Source organism: Triturus cristatus, chromosome 7 (genome assembly GCF_964204655.1).
Source record: "Triturus cristatus chromosome 7, aTriCri1.1, whole genome shotgun sequence".
Classification (NCBI taxonomy): domain Eukaryota; kingdom Metazoa; phylum Chordata; class Amphibia; order Caudata; family Salamandridae; genus Triturus; species Triturus cristatus.
The window spans coordinates 346,857,567-346,874,586 of NC_140590.1; the positions used below are offsets into that span (position 1 = coordinate 346,857,567).

General features: G+C 46.2%; 1 protein-coding gene across 2 annotated transcripts in view; it reads left to right on the top strand.

Moving 5' to 3' along the window:
• Nucleotides 1–17,020, top strand: part of PRKCG (protein kinase C gamma) — a 1,134,441-nt gene that overhangs the window by 1,035,894 nt on the left and 81,527 nt on the right. For both annotated transcript variants that reach the window (XM_085616481.1, XM_085616482.1), the window contains exon 10: nt 7,161–7,316. In XM_085616481.1, the coding sequence (XP_085472607.1) occupies nt 7,161–7,316 (156 nt within the window). The remainder of the gene's footprint in view (nt 1–7,160; nt 7,317–17,020) is intronic.

A 17,020-nucleotide genomic window follows, 5' to 3' on the forward strand; every position in this document is an offset into this window, starting at 1 on the left:
ACCTGAGAGACCTGCATTGGCTCCCCGTCAACAAAAGAATCACCTTCCGTCTCCTCACCCACGCACACAAAGCCCTCCACGACCAAGGCCCGATCTATCTCAACAACCGAATCAACTTCTACGCTCCCAAACGCCACCTCCGATCAGCCAGCCACGCCCTCGCCGCCGTCCCGCGCATCCGAAGAGCGACAACAGGAGGGAGGTCCTTCTCCTACCTGGCCGCCAAGACCTGGAACTCCCTCCCGACCGACCTACGCCTGACCAAGGACCACCTCTCCTTCAGGAAGAAGCTGAAGACCTGGCTGTTCGAGCAGTAACGGCACCCCCCCCCCCCCAGCGCCTTGAGACCCTACGGGTGAGTAGTGCGCTATACAAATGCTTTGATTGATTGATTGATTGCCTTGTGAGGAGTCGAGTCGACCATTGGCTGATTCCGTTTTCAAGCCTGTACTGATATAGCTTACATAGCTGCATTTAGAGGCAGTAGGGTGTTAATATTTGATAGAAAATGTTTCACTTTTTCTGAATGATGCCAGATGAAGTATTCCTGCGTGGCTTCATATTTGCATTTTACCCTCCTGGGCACCAGGGGTCAGGCTTTCAGTGGTGCAAGCAGTGCAGTGGCCTCAGCATGCTTTGGAATGAATGCAGTTTATTTCCAGGGCGGCTCGCTATTAATTGGATGGCTGAGGTGTCGGTCATCCAGTTAGAAGGCAGCTCAGCCCTAGCCGGCACAAGCACAGAGACACTGTATCCATGTGAGTTCCGGGGAAGAAGACATGGAGACAGCAAGGAAGGAGACAACCAGACAGAGAGTCCAGGTTCCCCAAGTGGGTGTGCCGAAAGCACTGCCCACAGAAAGACACTGTCAAGGCCAAATGTTGAAACCCCACAGAAGACAAGGGCACAAACTGAAGAAATTGGAGAGCCTGCCACACTAACTGCAGAACCCAGAAAGGACACACCATCAGCAGGACCGGACCTAAAGTAGAAAATGCCACTAAGTACCCAGAGACAAGACCCAGGCCTTCTACCAGACCACCCCAATGGGATAGGAACACCGACACAGTTGCCCACCAACCCTGAAGAACAGAAGAACCAAGACCCAACCGAAAACAGCCAGGCAAAACCACCAACACCGGAGAAAGGGAATGAGAAGCCATACTCGCCAGATCACATCAGGCCTAAAATGACACCTAATGCTGAGTACAGAAAGCCCCAGGTGACAACCTACCAAACGCCAGCACCAAAAAAGACACAGAAGCGGAGACACCTTGTGATATCAACACTCACTCGGCCAATCTCCAATCCTATAGCCAGAGTCATGCCACCGACTGAACAAGGAGACACAGAAATGGCAGGGGGGTTGCAACCAAAAGGAGCCCCACACCAACCCCACCACCACATCTACCAGGTGAGGAAACCAGAGACGGGCCACGTCGGAGCAACCAGCACAACTGGAGCCCTCACTGTCCGTACCCAAAACAGACAACTGCAATGGACGGAAAGCCACAACCGAGCCAATTTCCAAGGACATGACAGAGCATCTACCCCCATCTCCCATCACCCGGAAAACAACCAGGGAAGAAGGACACTTCAGTGACACACAAACAGACCCACCAGATAGCTACCCCACACTCTGACAAAACTAGGGGAGAAAGACAGAAGTATAGAGAGGAGGGAACTCCCTGCACAGGCGACTGGTCGGACAGGTCAGACCTCCCAAAGAAAATGGCCCGTAGAGACCCCAGAGAAGAAGGAGCCAACCAGAACAACTGATCTGCAACAGCAGACAAAGACAGAGCACCCCATCTACCTTGCCAACTATCTTAGGACAAGGCAGTGGCGTGGTCCTGCAAAAAGAAGAAGACCCAGCCCCACAGCGGATGTGAACAGAGCCAGAGGGCCAGCCGAAACAGCTCCATTAGCCACCAGTCGGAATAACGAGCACTCCAGAAGATATCCCACAGGTCACTGACCAGGACAGCCCCTGAACAGGCTCCTGACCATACATGCTGGGAACAACAGTGAGTACCACCGGGCATGGAGAGAAGAAAGAAAACACCCCTCAGGATGTAGGAAATCAGAAGCAAGCATCCCAGTTCCCTCTGGATCCTCACTGACAGAGGTAGAAGGCAGGACAAATCCCGTACATGTGGCCACATGAGCGACAGAATGAACCACATCAGGCCAGTGAAGTACCACCGACCCAAGGGGCACCAAGAGTGTCATGGCCACCAGATCACCGGCAGTCGGAGTCTGCACTGTCTCCACCAGGAAACAGGCCAGAGGAAGAGAAGCCCGCGAAGCAAACAGACCACTAGAGAAGGGAAGAAGGAAATCCCCTGCAGAGAAAGAACAGCCATCAAGGGGGGCAAGACAGAACCAACACCCAGGGAGCAGACCACAGACCAAATGAAAGAACCAGAAAACGGAAACACCAAGACCTCACAGCGAACCTCAGAAACCATTGGTGACCAGGATGAACAGAACTGAGAAGACACATCTCCCAAAGAACGAACGCCACCAGAGAAGACAACAGGTGACACCAGCGAAATGAGCCTGCCACGATCACATCATTAATAGAATGGCATTCCTGGGAGGCAGGCACCTGTGCGTCAAAAAACAGTGACACACCAGAGGCACAATGGGCTTGTAAATAAAATAAGCCCCTTAAAGAGGAAGCTTTAGAGGATGCCCCCTACCGTGAACAAATACATACACACACATAACACCCTATGTTGCTGATAATGATGGAACAGCCACAGACACAATGGGATGCCTTTAAAGGGACTATAATTGACCATTGTATTAAAACCACATTGGGAGTGCATGAAGTGCTGCAGAGGGTGATACTCAACTTAGAAGGGGCCATTAGACGAGTACAACAGCAAGTGGTAGATGCCCCAGACATTGGAGTGGAGCTGACATAATGGAGTAAGTTCAAATAAAGAGGACCACGCAGTGTTGGTTTTCTAAAATTACTCCCATCAAACTCAAATTGTAGCGTGCAGTAGGGTATCACTCTGTGATCCTTGAGTGTGAAACAACAAGATATGAGAAGTGTTCCCCTGTTGGGGTTCGTCCCCCTTTGCACCGCTTGAATGTCCCAATAAACAGGGACTTTGTAACGTTTAAAAATGTTCTTCCCAATTCATAAATCAAATTTCAACAATACATTTATCGAATAAGCTTTAATTAAATGTGTTGGGTAACCTTCATTCTTCCCAATGTTCAATAATATATCTTTCTTGGCACAGTCTTCAAAAATTAAAAAGTTTGTTTATAAACAATGTAAATCATCCCATCCGGATGCATTTTGGGCCGGATTAGCCCTTTCTAAGGGGATAACAAACCTGCAAAAAAATTAATGCATGAAGGTCACAACAATTGCCAGCCAACCGGCTGAACAAAAATGGTTATAGCAAGTCAAACACTTGTATCAAGCCATTTGCTGGGGCTCACGTAACTAGTTAGCATGAAGGAGTCTTGTTCGTTATCGGAATACCATCCTAAGTAGTTACGCTACCTCCAGCAAATGGCTTGATACAAGTGTTGGTGCTGGCATGCTGAACTGTACTAACTTTAGAATGTGACTACTAAAAATGGTACTTCAAGGTGTCAAACAAATCGCTACATTAAACCCGGCTTGATCAATGTAACTTTAGAAAGTGCCACCCTGTTGCCCAAGTTTCCAAGTGACCGTTTATGGTTATTGGCTACGAGACAGCCTTCTACCCTCCTAGGGGGAGGTTTGACCAAATCTCAGGAAGGAACACTAAGGGTCTCCCTTTGGAAGAGGTATTATCACTTCCCAGCAGCAAGGATAAAAAGGATCTGAGCCCAAAAGGTGACCTTCAAAGGGGAAGCTTCTTTTGAAGGAAAAATGGTGGACACACCCAAGAGGGGCTGCTCTTTTTTCTGGATGATACGTTGGTGTTGGGGATGGGAGGGGCCAGAAGAACACTAGCCTCAGTTAAAGGGAACCGCTGGTTTCCCTAAACCAGAGACCAGTAGACCAGTGGCAACTGGTTTTTGGCTGGACTTCAACCAGCCTTCGAGGGACATCGCAACTTTGGCCAAAGTCACCACACCATGTTCATGGACCAAGGAGCTGCATCCTCAGTACCCTGTATCCCTTGCATCAGGACCACTTCATTGATGTCTTAGGCGGTTAACCCATAGAGCCTGGAACTGGATTGGAGAAAGCTTTGACTGCAAGATAACTGTCATGCTTAGCCTCATTTGCACCTGCGAGTTGCTCCCTGTTGGAATTGGTTACCCAAAGTGAGCGGAAGTAGTCATAAACAACTTTACAAACGTTTTTCAAGTACCTGCGAACTGCGTAAGTTGCCAATGCTTGTCTGCAATTTGAATGAAAAGCAGCGATTTATTATTTACATGTATAATCTTCATATCGCCAAAACGCTCCTGTGGATTTTGTACATTTTAGTGTCTGAAAATTCATAAAAATAAGAGCTATTTTTTATAAATTGGTGTTAGGGCTTCTTGATGTCATGTTTCTTTTTTATTCAACTGTTTTGGTACTTCTAAATGCTTTGCACATGTTCCTTTGAAAAAGCCTGACTGCTCAAAGCTACAGCTACCCAGGGTTGACTTAAGGTTTTGTAAATGAGTCTGACTGGGCCCAAGATAGGTTTGTGAGTTTATTACATGATGAGGTTGCATAAGTCTGCCATATATTAAACCAATTTCCTCATTTGGACTGTTTCTTGTTGTGTGATGTCCACCCCAAAAAGGGTAGAACATTTTGCACTAGAATGCAGCAGCAGAGAACAAAATATTCAAGGGAAGGGGCTAGTGTTCTGGAGATTTGGCAGGTGCATATGTTGCTCTAAGTCAGTGCCTGTAAGTGAGCGGGGAGTGGCTTGTCTCATTTAGAGTTGGGAGATATACCTGAAGAAAGGGAAAAGCACAATATGGTGACTGTTAGACATGTTAGCCTTAGGGTAGTTGTCCCCCAAACTTTTGCTGATCTCATTTTTATTGGCCTTAGGACTCTGTGCATGTTACCACTGCTGACCAATGCTAAAGTGCTTGTGTCTTCTCCCCTAAACATGGTAGAATTGCCTACTACCCAATTTGGCACATTTAATTTGCTTATACGTCTCTAGTAAAGGGGTACCCTATGTACCCAGGGCCTGTAAATTAAATGCTACTAGTGGGTCTGGCGCTCATTGTGCCACCCACTAATGGAGCCCTGCTAAACATGTCCCAAGCCTGCCATTGCTGCCTTTGTGTTCAGTTTTAAACTGCCATTTTGACCAAGCAAAATTTACCTTTGCTGAGCCCAAACCTTCCTTTTTAATGCATATACATCACCCAAAGGTTGGCCCTGAACAAATCAGATGGCACGGTGCAGTGTATTTAAAACGTTGTTAAGCTTTCCACGTCCTGGTAGTGAAAAACTCTTATAATTCTTTTTTCAGTACTGCGAGGCCTACCTCTCCAATTGGATAATATTGGGTTTCCATATTACATTTAATAAGTGATAACTTTCTATTGGGCTCAGGTAGACAAGTCGAGTTTTGTGTCTAAAGAATTGTAATTTAAAGCACTCTTTAATGGTAAAGTCGTATTTTAAGTCAAAATTCTGAAAATGTTACTTAGGGCCTCATGTAGGTAGCATACCAGTTACCACTTCTAAAATACCGAACGATACCGAATCGGTATTTTAGAAGTGGTAACTCATATGTAGGTAATGAGTCGGTATTTTTTACCGATTCGTTACAATTCGGTAATTACCGAATCGGTATTTACCGATTCGGTAATGAGGCATACCTTCCCATTGAGGGGAAGGTATGCCTCATTACCGAATCGGTAAATACCGATTCGGTAATGGTGGAGAAAATGCAAGGGTGGCAGGGTGTCACATTGACACCCTGTTGCACCCCTGATTCGGCCATGTGTGCACATGTGGCACACATGCATGCCCTAAGGGCATGTATGTATGCCACATTGCACACTGCTACGCGCTTCCAAATGCATACACACATACATTAATTATTTACCACCAACTAAAAGTTGGTGGTAAATACCGACTCATAAACACACACACACACTCCCCCTACATATCATTTCTGAAATCGGAATTTACCGATTCGGTAAAATTACCGAATCGGTAAAATTACCACATCGGTAACGTTACCGATTCGGTAATTTTACCGATTCGGTAGTTTTACCGATTCGGTAAATTCCGATTTCAGAAATTGACCCCCTACATACCATTAGCCAATATACCGGTCGGTAACGGTATAATTACCGAAAATCGGCCGTTACCGACCGGTATATGGCTACCTACATGAGGCCCTTAGAGAGTTGGCATTTTCTTGTACTAGTAATTGTATGCCTGCAGCCTGTCACTGGGTCACATGACTAGGCGTAGCTGGCAGCTTGTCTGTGTATAGTGCTCCCAGACTGTTATACAAGAGGAGACCAGGTGTTGGCAGGATGGGCAGCTCTGACTTAATGAGGGGGGGGAGGTGTCACCTACCACACTTGCACATCACAAAGGTTCTGTCTGAAGTGAACGCACTCACAGACAAGCTGGGACTAGGGTAGGAGAAAGGGAATTCCTGACACCTAAAAGGGGAGGAAACCTCCAGAATCTTTCCTATTTCAAAGTGGGCACCAGTTATAAAAAATTGACCCTTAGACCGAACTCTTCAGTACAGAACAGGACCTGTGGAAGACTAGGAAGAACGACTGCTGTGCTACTTTGCTGCAAGAAGGACTGCCACCCTGCTGCCCTCCTGCCTGAGTGAGAAAGACTGCTCCTATGCGATGGCAGTGCACACACGGCCTCTAGTCGCTGTGTGAATGGTGTAGTGGTGTGACAAAGGAACACAGAAACTGCCACAGTTCATTTTCTTTACAAATATAATAAAAACCTTGGAAGTTTTGACACGCTAATGCTCACAAAGTTTTGCCATAGCTTTACTGTGTGCAGATCTTCTGGGTTCCAATAAACGTCGTGCAAATCAGCCATTTGCAAATCTATGCAAAAATGCACCTTGTGCTTATGTATTTTCCTCAACAATACACAATGCCCCATTACACAGCTAGTTGTAAATACTACTCTTTGAGGATCTTCTAAGCCTTCACTGACATTTGCTGTCTTTTGTTTTAATTTCTTACAGAAAGTGAGACGGGGTCCGATTCACAACCAAAGCCCGAGTCCAAGCCCCAGCCCCAGCCCCACTGACTCAAAGCGAGTGAGCTTCTTTGGCACCAGCCGCTTCCACATTTCAGACTTCAACTTCCTCATGGTGCTCGGAAAAGGCAGCTTTGGAAAAGTAAGGAATGCAGGGATTCGCAAGAAGCATACTGTGCCATATCTGCAACATTACAGGAAGTACATGCATGCAACACACTCTGCAACATTCACAATGTTGCCACCAGCCACAGCACTTCAGTGTTGTAGGTCATAACATTAGGAAGAGAACATCACACTAAACTGTGCCAAATCTACATCACCACCTTTGGTTTAGGGCATTATATGCTGTCACCTTCATGACGTTACCATAATAACAATGCTTTCTGGTCAATCACAGCCACATCATCCGCATCGTTCCAGTGATCATTATCACAATACCATATTAGAATTTGTAAGCTCTTTTATGGCGGCAGATACATAAGGAGGGTGGCATGCAGGGAGGGGATGAAAAAAAATCACTTACCTCCTGGCCGGCCGCCGCCTCTCGGTCCTCTTTGGTCAACTCCTAGAAGCAGGAAGCACACAGGCTCCCAGGCTCCCCTAGCCAATCATGACGCAGCTGTCCCCAACATGACAGCAGCGTTATGTCTGAGCGCAGTGGTTCGTTGCTCAGACAGGGACTGGGAGCCTGTGTATGTTCTCCACCCAGGCTGTGCAATACAGCTGAGTGCAGAACATGCAAAGTGCGTATGACTGTTTGGTCAGCCCAAGATGGCCGGCCAAACCATCATGCGCACATAGAGAGTGCTCACCGCTCCTCCGCCTGCTCTGGCTAGCGCAGCCTGCCCCGCACCTAGCCAATGCAGAAAAATAAAATGATAGTAGCATTGCATTATTATGAACTTATTTTTCATTTTTGACCTGCTCACAGAACAGGGCAATGTTCCTCCACCTTAGCGGAAGTACCGCTGCTGCAAATCTCAGAATTGCTGCATGAATACTCAAGTGCATTGTGCCGTTCCAGAGCAGTTCCATGGGAATGCTGCACCAATATGTTCAATACCGAGCCCACCACCAACTTCTAAAAGTGCTTTGCGATAACCAACCACATCTATAGCAATGTCTTCTGAGTACCGCCGTATAGTGTGCATCATATATGCAATTATTATAGAAATAGTATACTAGAGTTGACTAGAGTTTCAATGCTAAAGAGTGTGACATCGGCTAAGCCATAGATTTACCACAGGAGGAATGTGATGTGATGTCATGTGCCGTGCCGAGGATTTAGCCCAGGAATGTTGCATGTGTCTATAGCAAAGCACAGAGGCGCTGAACACACACTGCACTCACTTCTTTCACACTGTAATAGGACTGGAGCATTAAGGTGTGGCACATTCTGACCACTCTGTGCCAGCTTGCCACACGATTAGAAGAACACTTCACGAGAGTATACAGCATCAGCATCAAGGTGTGCCAAGGCATAGAATTACTCTGGGAATGCCACTCTAGAGATGGCCTAAACCGAGAATTGCCATGGGAACACAACACTCTAGTTTGCCAAGTCATTGAATTACCATAGAAATGCCACTCTGTGGACAGGACCACTGTCAAACTCAGTTCTGCATCCGCTGCTTTTCCTGTGTAAATGTCACCTCAACACACTAAGCACATACAGGCACATGCATCATCATAGGGTTTTGCGATTCCTTAATTGCGATTATTAAGGAATCGCAATTAAGGAATAGCAAAACCCTATGCATGTAGGAATCGCTAAAGAAATAGCGATTCCCACAAATTCCTTAATTGTGACTAGCAAATTGTGAGTCGCAATTAAGGAATGTCTTCCGCAGAGGAGGCCCATAGGAATGAATTAGAGATTGCGGGAGCAATTTGCGAGTACCAGTAGGTACTCGCAAATTGCTCCCGCAATTTCGATGGTGCAAGGGTGACAAAATGACACCCTATTGCACCCAAGTATGTTAACTCTGCACATATGTTGCATACACACATGTTCTAAGGGCATGTGTGTGCGCAACATGAAACTTAGAAAAATGCAAATAAGTGCATTTTTCTAAGTTTTCGCAAATTACCATGAAGTCCAGCCTCATGGTAATTTGCTCACGCTAATAGCGAAATCGCTATTTTTAAAACTGCAATGCATTGCATTTAAGGAATCTCAATTAGGGATTCCTTAAATGCTATCGCTATTTAAGGAATCGCTATTTTGAGATTCCTTAAATAGCGATTTGTGCATTTGGGATGATGCAAATGCAAACATACCGGTCGCAAAGGGGCAGATTCTGAGAATCTGCCCGTTTGCGACCGGTTTTGTGCTTGATGCATGTGCCTGATACTATATTATCTGCTGAATACTTTGCATATTTCAACAAATCAAGCATTATTACAATTTCTGCACATACGTGCAACACTGCACCCACCTAAGTGATTTCAGTGTTGTTTATTGCCCAGGGAAATTTGACAACTGGGCAAGAACTCTTTGAAGATGCTTAATGTGTGTGCCTGGCCTGACCAACCTTAAACCTCCAGCTCTCAGGCATTCTACCTGCCTCTACATCTTTACACCCCCCCCCCTTTTTATACCACTCCTACATACCTATGCCTTCTCTCTTCTAGCTTTCTCTACCTCTCCTCTCTCTACCCTACCCTACCCCTCTACGCCTCTCTCGGCCTTCTCTCTCCACCATCCCTTTTTTCTCTGTCATTTCTGTACTTCACATCCTTAGCACTAGGTCATCTCTTGCTACCTCACCTCTCTCTCGCACTCTCCAACCTCTCAATTTACCTCACCATTCACTTATTCTCATTTCTCTCTTTCAACTTTGTTCCATCTACTTCACCTCTCTCACCACCATACTCCTTTCTTACTTCATCTTTCTCTACCTCTTTTACTTTATCATTGCCTCCTCTTTCTCTCTCTCTACACCTCCTTCTCTATTTCAACTCACCCTCCCTACCTCACTTCTTTTTCTGCCCTTTCTTCTTGCATCTCTGTGGTTCGCCTCTGTTTCTACATTTGCACTTCATCCCCTGTATCTTTTTCTGCCTCAATGTAATCTCTCTTTCTGTACCCCACATTTATCTCTCTATTTCACCTCTTGTCTTTATAGACCGCATATCTTCCATCTACCTTTCACTCCCTGTTTCTCTACCTCACTGTAAAACTTTATGTATTGTTTATAGCGTGCCTCTGTTTCTTTGCTTCCCTTTTACTGCTCCTGTCTCTATCTTTCCTTTTGGCTATCTCGCCTTGCTTTCTTTACTGTGTGTCTCTCCCTACCTCACCTATCTCTCTATCTTCCTTACATCTCGCTATACTGTGCTCTTTACCTTTCTGTGTCCACCCCTCTCATATCCCTCACTCAGAAAAACTGAAGCCCCCCCTCCTAGTCAGAGAACTGTGGATATAGACATAGAGGAATAGTGAAAATCCTCAGATGTGTGCTCTGGTATTCACTGTTGCTGTGAGGATGCAAGTTGTGAATGGGGGGTTTAGTTGTGATTATGAATATGCAGCAATCAAAGCATCACTTTCAGGGGTTATGTGCATATGTGTTATTTTAATATTATGCACTGATCCACTAAACATCCACCAATACACCCTACCATGTCTTTCCCACAGTGGGAGGGCGAGCCTGGCTCAGCACTGAAATCCACACAGACAGCAATTCCTGCCTCCCTCTTAACCAAAGTCAGCAGAGCCGGATCCACCGCTGACTGCTCTGTGCAAGCATTTCAATAGGAGGCACTATGTGCCAGATAAGACAGACGTCCACCGCCAAATGATGGACTGGGAAGGGCTTTTATTTGCAGAAGGAAGAAAAATGTAAAGAGTTAAATGTAATTTAAACTGGGCACATCCGGGTTTGTTTTCAACAGTGGGCAGCATTGCCATTTTTGAAACAACAATGTGTTAACTTAGCAAGATAGTTATATAATGCTGCGGAATGTGCTGATAATTTATCTTCACTCTCGTGAGATGCTGCATATTTTGCATTTTCTTGTCGCATAACTTGCAATGAGCACAGCATTTTTACAGGAAACATGTGTCAAGTATGAACCAGCAACACTGCTTGGATCCATAGCTGCAGTATGTTGATTTATGATGATAGAATGGAGGGGAAAGTGCTCTGAGTTGCTGCTGCCCATCCAGGCAATAATATTTCCATTCATATTAATATGCCGCATTGCCCCCCTGTTGGGATCCTGGAAAACACTAAAAACCTGGCTTTTCAACTGTCTGTGACACCTCTGCTGACGCCTCGGCCCCTCCTGGACTCCACAAGAGTGTAAGAGGGCTTCACAAAAGACCCAAGGTAATGAATACTTACAATTACTCACATTTTTACCATCATAGTTCAGTCCACACTGCATCTAGTTTTATTTTCCTATGCTGCATAATTGCAGTGCCCATACCCAAAGTGTGCCAAGTTATTGAATTGCTATAGCTACATCACTCTAGTTTGCCAATTCATAGAACATGTCATGGGGACATCGAGTAAAGTCCCTCCTCACACTAACATGACAATGCTCCGCATTCCAGACAGTGCATTACCGGGCATAGAACATGCCATGGGGACATTGGGCACAGTCCCTTCACACTAACATAACAATGCCCACCTTCCAGACAGTGCATTACAAGTCATAGAACATGCCATGGGGACATCGAGTAAAGTCCCTCCCCACACGAAAATAACAATGCCCCGCCTTCCAGATAGTGCGCTACAAGTCATATAACATGTCACAGGGAAATCGAGTAAAGACCCTCCACACTAACATAACAATGCACTGCCTTCCAGATAGTGCGCTACAAGTCATAGAACATGCCATGGGGACATCGAGTAAAGTCCCTCCACACACAAACATAACAATGCTCCGCCTTCCAGATAGTGCGCTACAAGTCATAGAACATGCCATGGGGACATTGAGCACAGTCTATCTACACTAACATAACCATGCACTGCCTTCCAGATAGTGCTCTACAAGTCATAGAACATGTCATGGGGAAATCGAGTAAAGTCCCTCCACACTAACATAACAGTGCTCCGCCTTCCAGATAGTGCGCTACAAGTCATAGAACATGCCATGGGGGCATCGAGTAAAATCAATCAATCAATCAATCAATCAATCAATCAATCAATCAGGGGTTTGTAAAGCACGCTACTCACCCGTGAGGGTCTCAAGGTGCTGGGGGGGGGTGGATGGGGAGCAACTCCGGATCAGTCGAAGAGCCAGGTCTTGAGGTCCTTCCTGAACGTGTGTAGAGTCGGGAAGCGTCTGATATTCACAAGGAGCTCGTTCCAGGTCTTGGCTGCGATGTAGGAGAAGGCTCTCCCGCCGGTTCTGTGTCTGCAGATGCGGGGGACCTCTGCCAGGGCGAAGTCGGCGGAGCTGAGGTTCCTTTTGGGTATGTAGAAAGATAATCTATCGTTGAGGTATTTGGATCCGATGTTGTTGAGGGATTTGTAGGTGTGGGTGAGTAGTTTGAAGGTGATCCTCTTTTTGACGGTTAGCCAGTAGAGGTCTCGTAGGTGTTGGGTCATATGTTAGTGACGCGGTGTCCCAAGGACGAGTCTGGCTACGGTGTTCTGGATGGTTTGGAGTTTGTGTAGAAGAGTTCTGTTGACTCCGGCGTAGAGGGCGTTGCCGTAGTTCAGTATGCTGGCTATGAGTGCGTGGGTGACAGTTTTTCTGCATTCGGGGGGATCCATTTGAAGGTCTTACGGAGCATGCAAAGGCAGTTGAAACTGGTGGACGCAATGGCGATGATCTGGCGTTTCATGGAGAGGGAGGATTTAAGGATGATTCCGAGGTTCCGAGCGTGGTCTGTCGGGGTTGGTGGGTTCCCGAGGGCGGTGCTTACAAGTAATAGAACATGCCATGGGGACATTGAGCACAGTCCCTACACGCTAACCTCACAATGCCCCGCCTTTCAGATAGTGCTCTTCAAGTCATAGAACATGTTATGGGGACATTGAGTAAAGTCCCTCCACACATGAACATAACAATGCCCTGCCTTCCAGACAGTGCATTACAAGTCATAGAACATGCCATGGGGACATCGAGTAAAGAACCTCCACACACTAACATAACAATGCACTGCCTTCCAGACAGTGCTTACAGCTAATAGAACATGCCATGGGGACATTGAGGACAGTCCCTCCACACTAACATTACAATGACCCGCCTTCCAGAAAGTGGATTACAAGTTATAGAACATGCCATGGGGACATCGAATAAAGTCCCTACACACACTAACATAACAATGCACTGCCTTCCAGATAGTGCTCTACAAGTCATAGAACATATCATGAGGACATCGAGTAAAGTTCCTCCACACACTAAGATAACAATGCACTGCCTTCTAGAAAGTGCATTACAAGTAATAGAACATGCCATGGGGACATTGAGCATAGTCCCTCTATGCTAACCTAACAATGCCCCCGCCTTCCAGATAGTGCTCTTCAAGTCATAGAACATGTCATGGGGACATTGAGTAAAGGGCCTCCACACACGCATATAACAATGCCCCACCTTCCAGATAGTGCACTTCAAGTCATAGAACATGCCATGGTGACATTGATCATTGTCTCTCTACACTAACATAACCATGCACTGCCTTCCAGACAGTGCTCTACAAGTCTTAGAACATGTCATGGGGACATCGAGTACAGTTCCTCCACACACTAACATAACCATGCACTGCCTTCCAGACAGTGCTCTACAAGTCTTAGAACATGTCATGAGGACATCGAGCAAAGTCCCTCCACACACTAAGATAAAAATGCACTGCCTTCCAGATAGTGCACTACAAGTCATAGACCATGTCATGAGGACATCGAGTACAGTTCCTCCACACACTAACATAACCGTGCACTGCCTTCCAGACAGTGCTCTACAAGTCTTAGAACATGTCATGGGGACATCGAGCAAAGTCCCTCCACACACTAACATAAAAATGCACTGCCTTGGATAGAGCACTACAAGTCATAGACCATGTCATGAGGACATCGAGTAAAATTCCTCCACACACTAACATAACAATGTACTGCCTTCCAGATAGTGCGCTACAAGTCATAGAACATGTCATGGGGACATCGAGTAAAGTCCCTTCACACACTAACATAACAATGCACTGCCTTCCAGATAGTGCGCTACAAGTCATAGAACATGTCTTTGGGACATCGAGTAAAGTCCCTCAACACTAACATAACCATGTACTGCCTTCCAGATAGTGCGCTACAAGTCATAGAACATGTTATTTGGACATCGAGTAAAGTCCCTCAACACTAACATAACAATGCTCCGCCTTCCAGATAGTGCGCTACAAGTCATAGAACATGCCATGGGGCCATCGGGTAAAGTCCCTTCACGCTAACATAACAATGCTCCGCCTTCCAGATAGTGCACTACAAGTCATAGAACATGCCATTGGGACATCGAGTAAAGTCCCTCCACACTAACATAACAATGCACTGCCTTCCAGATAGTGCGCTACAAGTCATAGAACATGTCATGGGGACATCAAGTAAAGTCCCTCAACACTAACATAACAATGCACTGCCTTCCAGATAGTGCACTACAAGTCATAGAACATGCCATTGGGACATCGAGTAAAGTCCCTCCACACTAACATAACAATGCACTGCCTTCCAGATAGTGCGCTACAAGTCATAGAACATGCCATGGGGACATCGGGTAAAGTTCCTCTACACTAACATAACAATGCTCTGCCTTCCAGATAGTGCATTACAAGTTTTAGAACATGCCATGGGGACATCGAGTAAAGTCCCTCCACACACTAACATGACAATGCTCCACCTACCAGACAGTGCATTACAGGTCATAGAACATGCCATGGGGACATTGGGCACAGTCCCTTCACACTAACATAACAATGCCCCACCTTCCAGACAGTGCATTACAAGTTATAGAACATGCCATGGGGACATCGAGTAAAGTCCCTCCCCACATGAAAATAACAATGCCCCGCCTTCCAGATAGTGTGCTACAAGTCATATAACATGTCAAAGGGAAATCGAGTAAAGTCCCTCCACACTAGCATAACAATGCACTGCCTTCCAGATAGTGCGTTACAAGTCATAGAACATGCCATGAGGACATCGAGTAAAGTCCCTCCACACACAAACATAGCAATGCCCGGCCTTCCAGATAGTGCACTACAAGTCATAGAGCATGCCATGGGGACATTGAGCACAGTCTATCTACACTAAAATAACCATGCACTGCCTTCCAGCTAGTGCGTTACAAGTCATAGAACATGCCATGGGGACATCGGGTAAAGTCCCTCCACACTAACATAACAATGCACTGCCTTCCAGATAGTGCGTTACAAGTCATAGAACATGCCATGGGGACATCGAGTAAAGTCCCTCCACACACAAACATAACAATGCCCGGCCTTCCAGATAGTGCGCTACAAGTCATAGAACATGCCATGGGGACATTGAGCCCAGTCTATCTACACTAACATAACCATGCACTGCCTTCCAGATAGTGCGCTACAAGTCATAGAACATGCCATGGGGACATCGAGTAAAGTCCCTCCACACTAACATAAAAATGCACTGCCTTCCAGATCGTGCGCTACAAGTCATAGAACATGCCATGGGGACATCGAGTAAAGTCCCTCCACACACAAACATAACAATTCCCGGCCTTCCAGATAGTGCGCTACAAGTCATAGAACATGCCATGGGGACATTGAGCACAGTCTATCTACACTAACATAACCATGCACTGCCTTCCAGATAGTGCGCTACAAGTCATAGAACATGTCATGGGGACATCGAGTAAAGTCCCTCCACACTAACATAACAATGCACTGCCTTCCAGATCGTGCACTAATAGTCATACTCTGACATTTCTAATGTTCTTGAATGTAACCTGGGGGTCCAACCCCCCTCCCCTCTCTCTATGTTCACTGCTCCGTTACTTTCCAGCTAGATCTGTGCTCTACAAGTGCCAACACATATATACATCCTGTGAGACTGTTGCACAGCACTGTTCCAAAGCATAATGTGATCTAAGGAATACTACATTGCCATGGGAATGTTTCATTGTGGGAGATCATACAATTACTGTAGCAATATCCACTTCAGGAGGCCACATCATGGCAGTGCCATTCACACACAGCACCACAGTGTAGCACACCCAGAGCATTGCCACGGCGCTAGCGAGAGGCAGTGGGCCAAACATTATCAAAGGAACACTGCACTGCAGAGTGCCAACCCTTGGCATTTGAGATTTAACTGTTAAATTACAAAGTGCTAGCTTCTCCCACTGCCATGCAAGTACTGCAGGGCAGTGAGCCATGTGTCTGCACCACCCTGTGAACACTGCCCTTCATGTGCACTGCCTGTGTAAAGGATGCCTTCTAATGAGGAGCTGTCTGGGGTGAGACCTTTCTCAGCCCTTAATACATCTCTGCATGGGTTAATGAAGTGTCGCTGTGATTTCCTCCTCTGTTAATTCCTCTCAGCCCCAGCGCTGTCAGTTTTTCTCTCCCAGGCCCTGTCTTTAGCTCAGCAGGCTGTCGACAGGGCCTGGTACCTGAGGCTCAGAATCCTGCAGCCATCTCTTGCCTGCCTAATTGCTTTTCAGCAGAGACACAGCCTGTAATTTCAGCTTGTAAATTCTCACGCCCCTCCCCTCCATCTAGCTGTTTCTTCCCAGCATCAAGACGACACTTCTCTCCTTTCCGAAATATAAAATTATGTTTTTTCCAACTGTGTATTTAAAATGACTGTGTCTGTGTCCTTGTGTTAACTCTGAGGTGGGAGCTGTATTAAGGACCAGGCAACT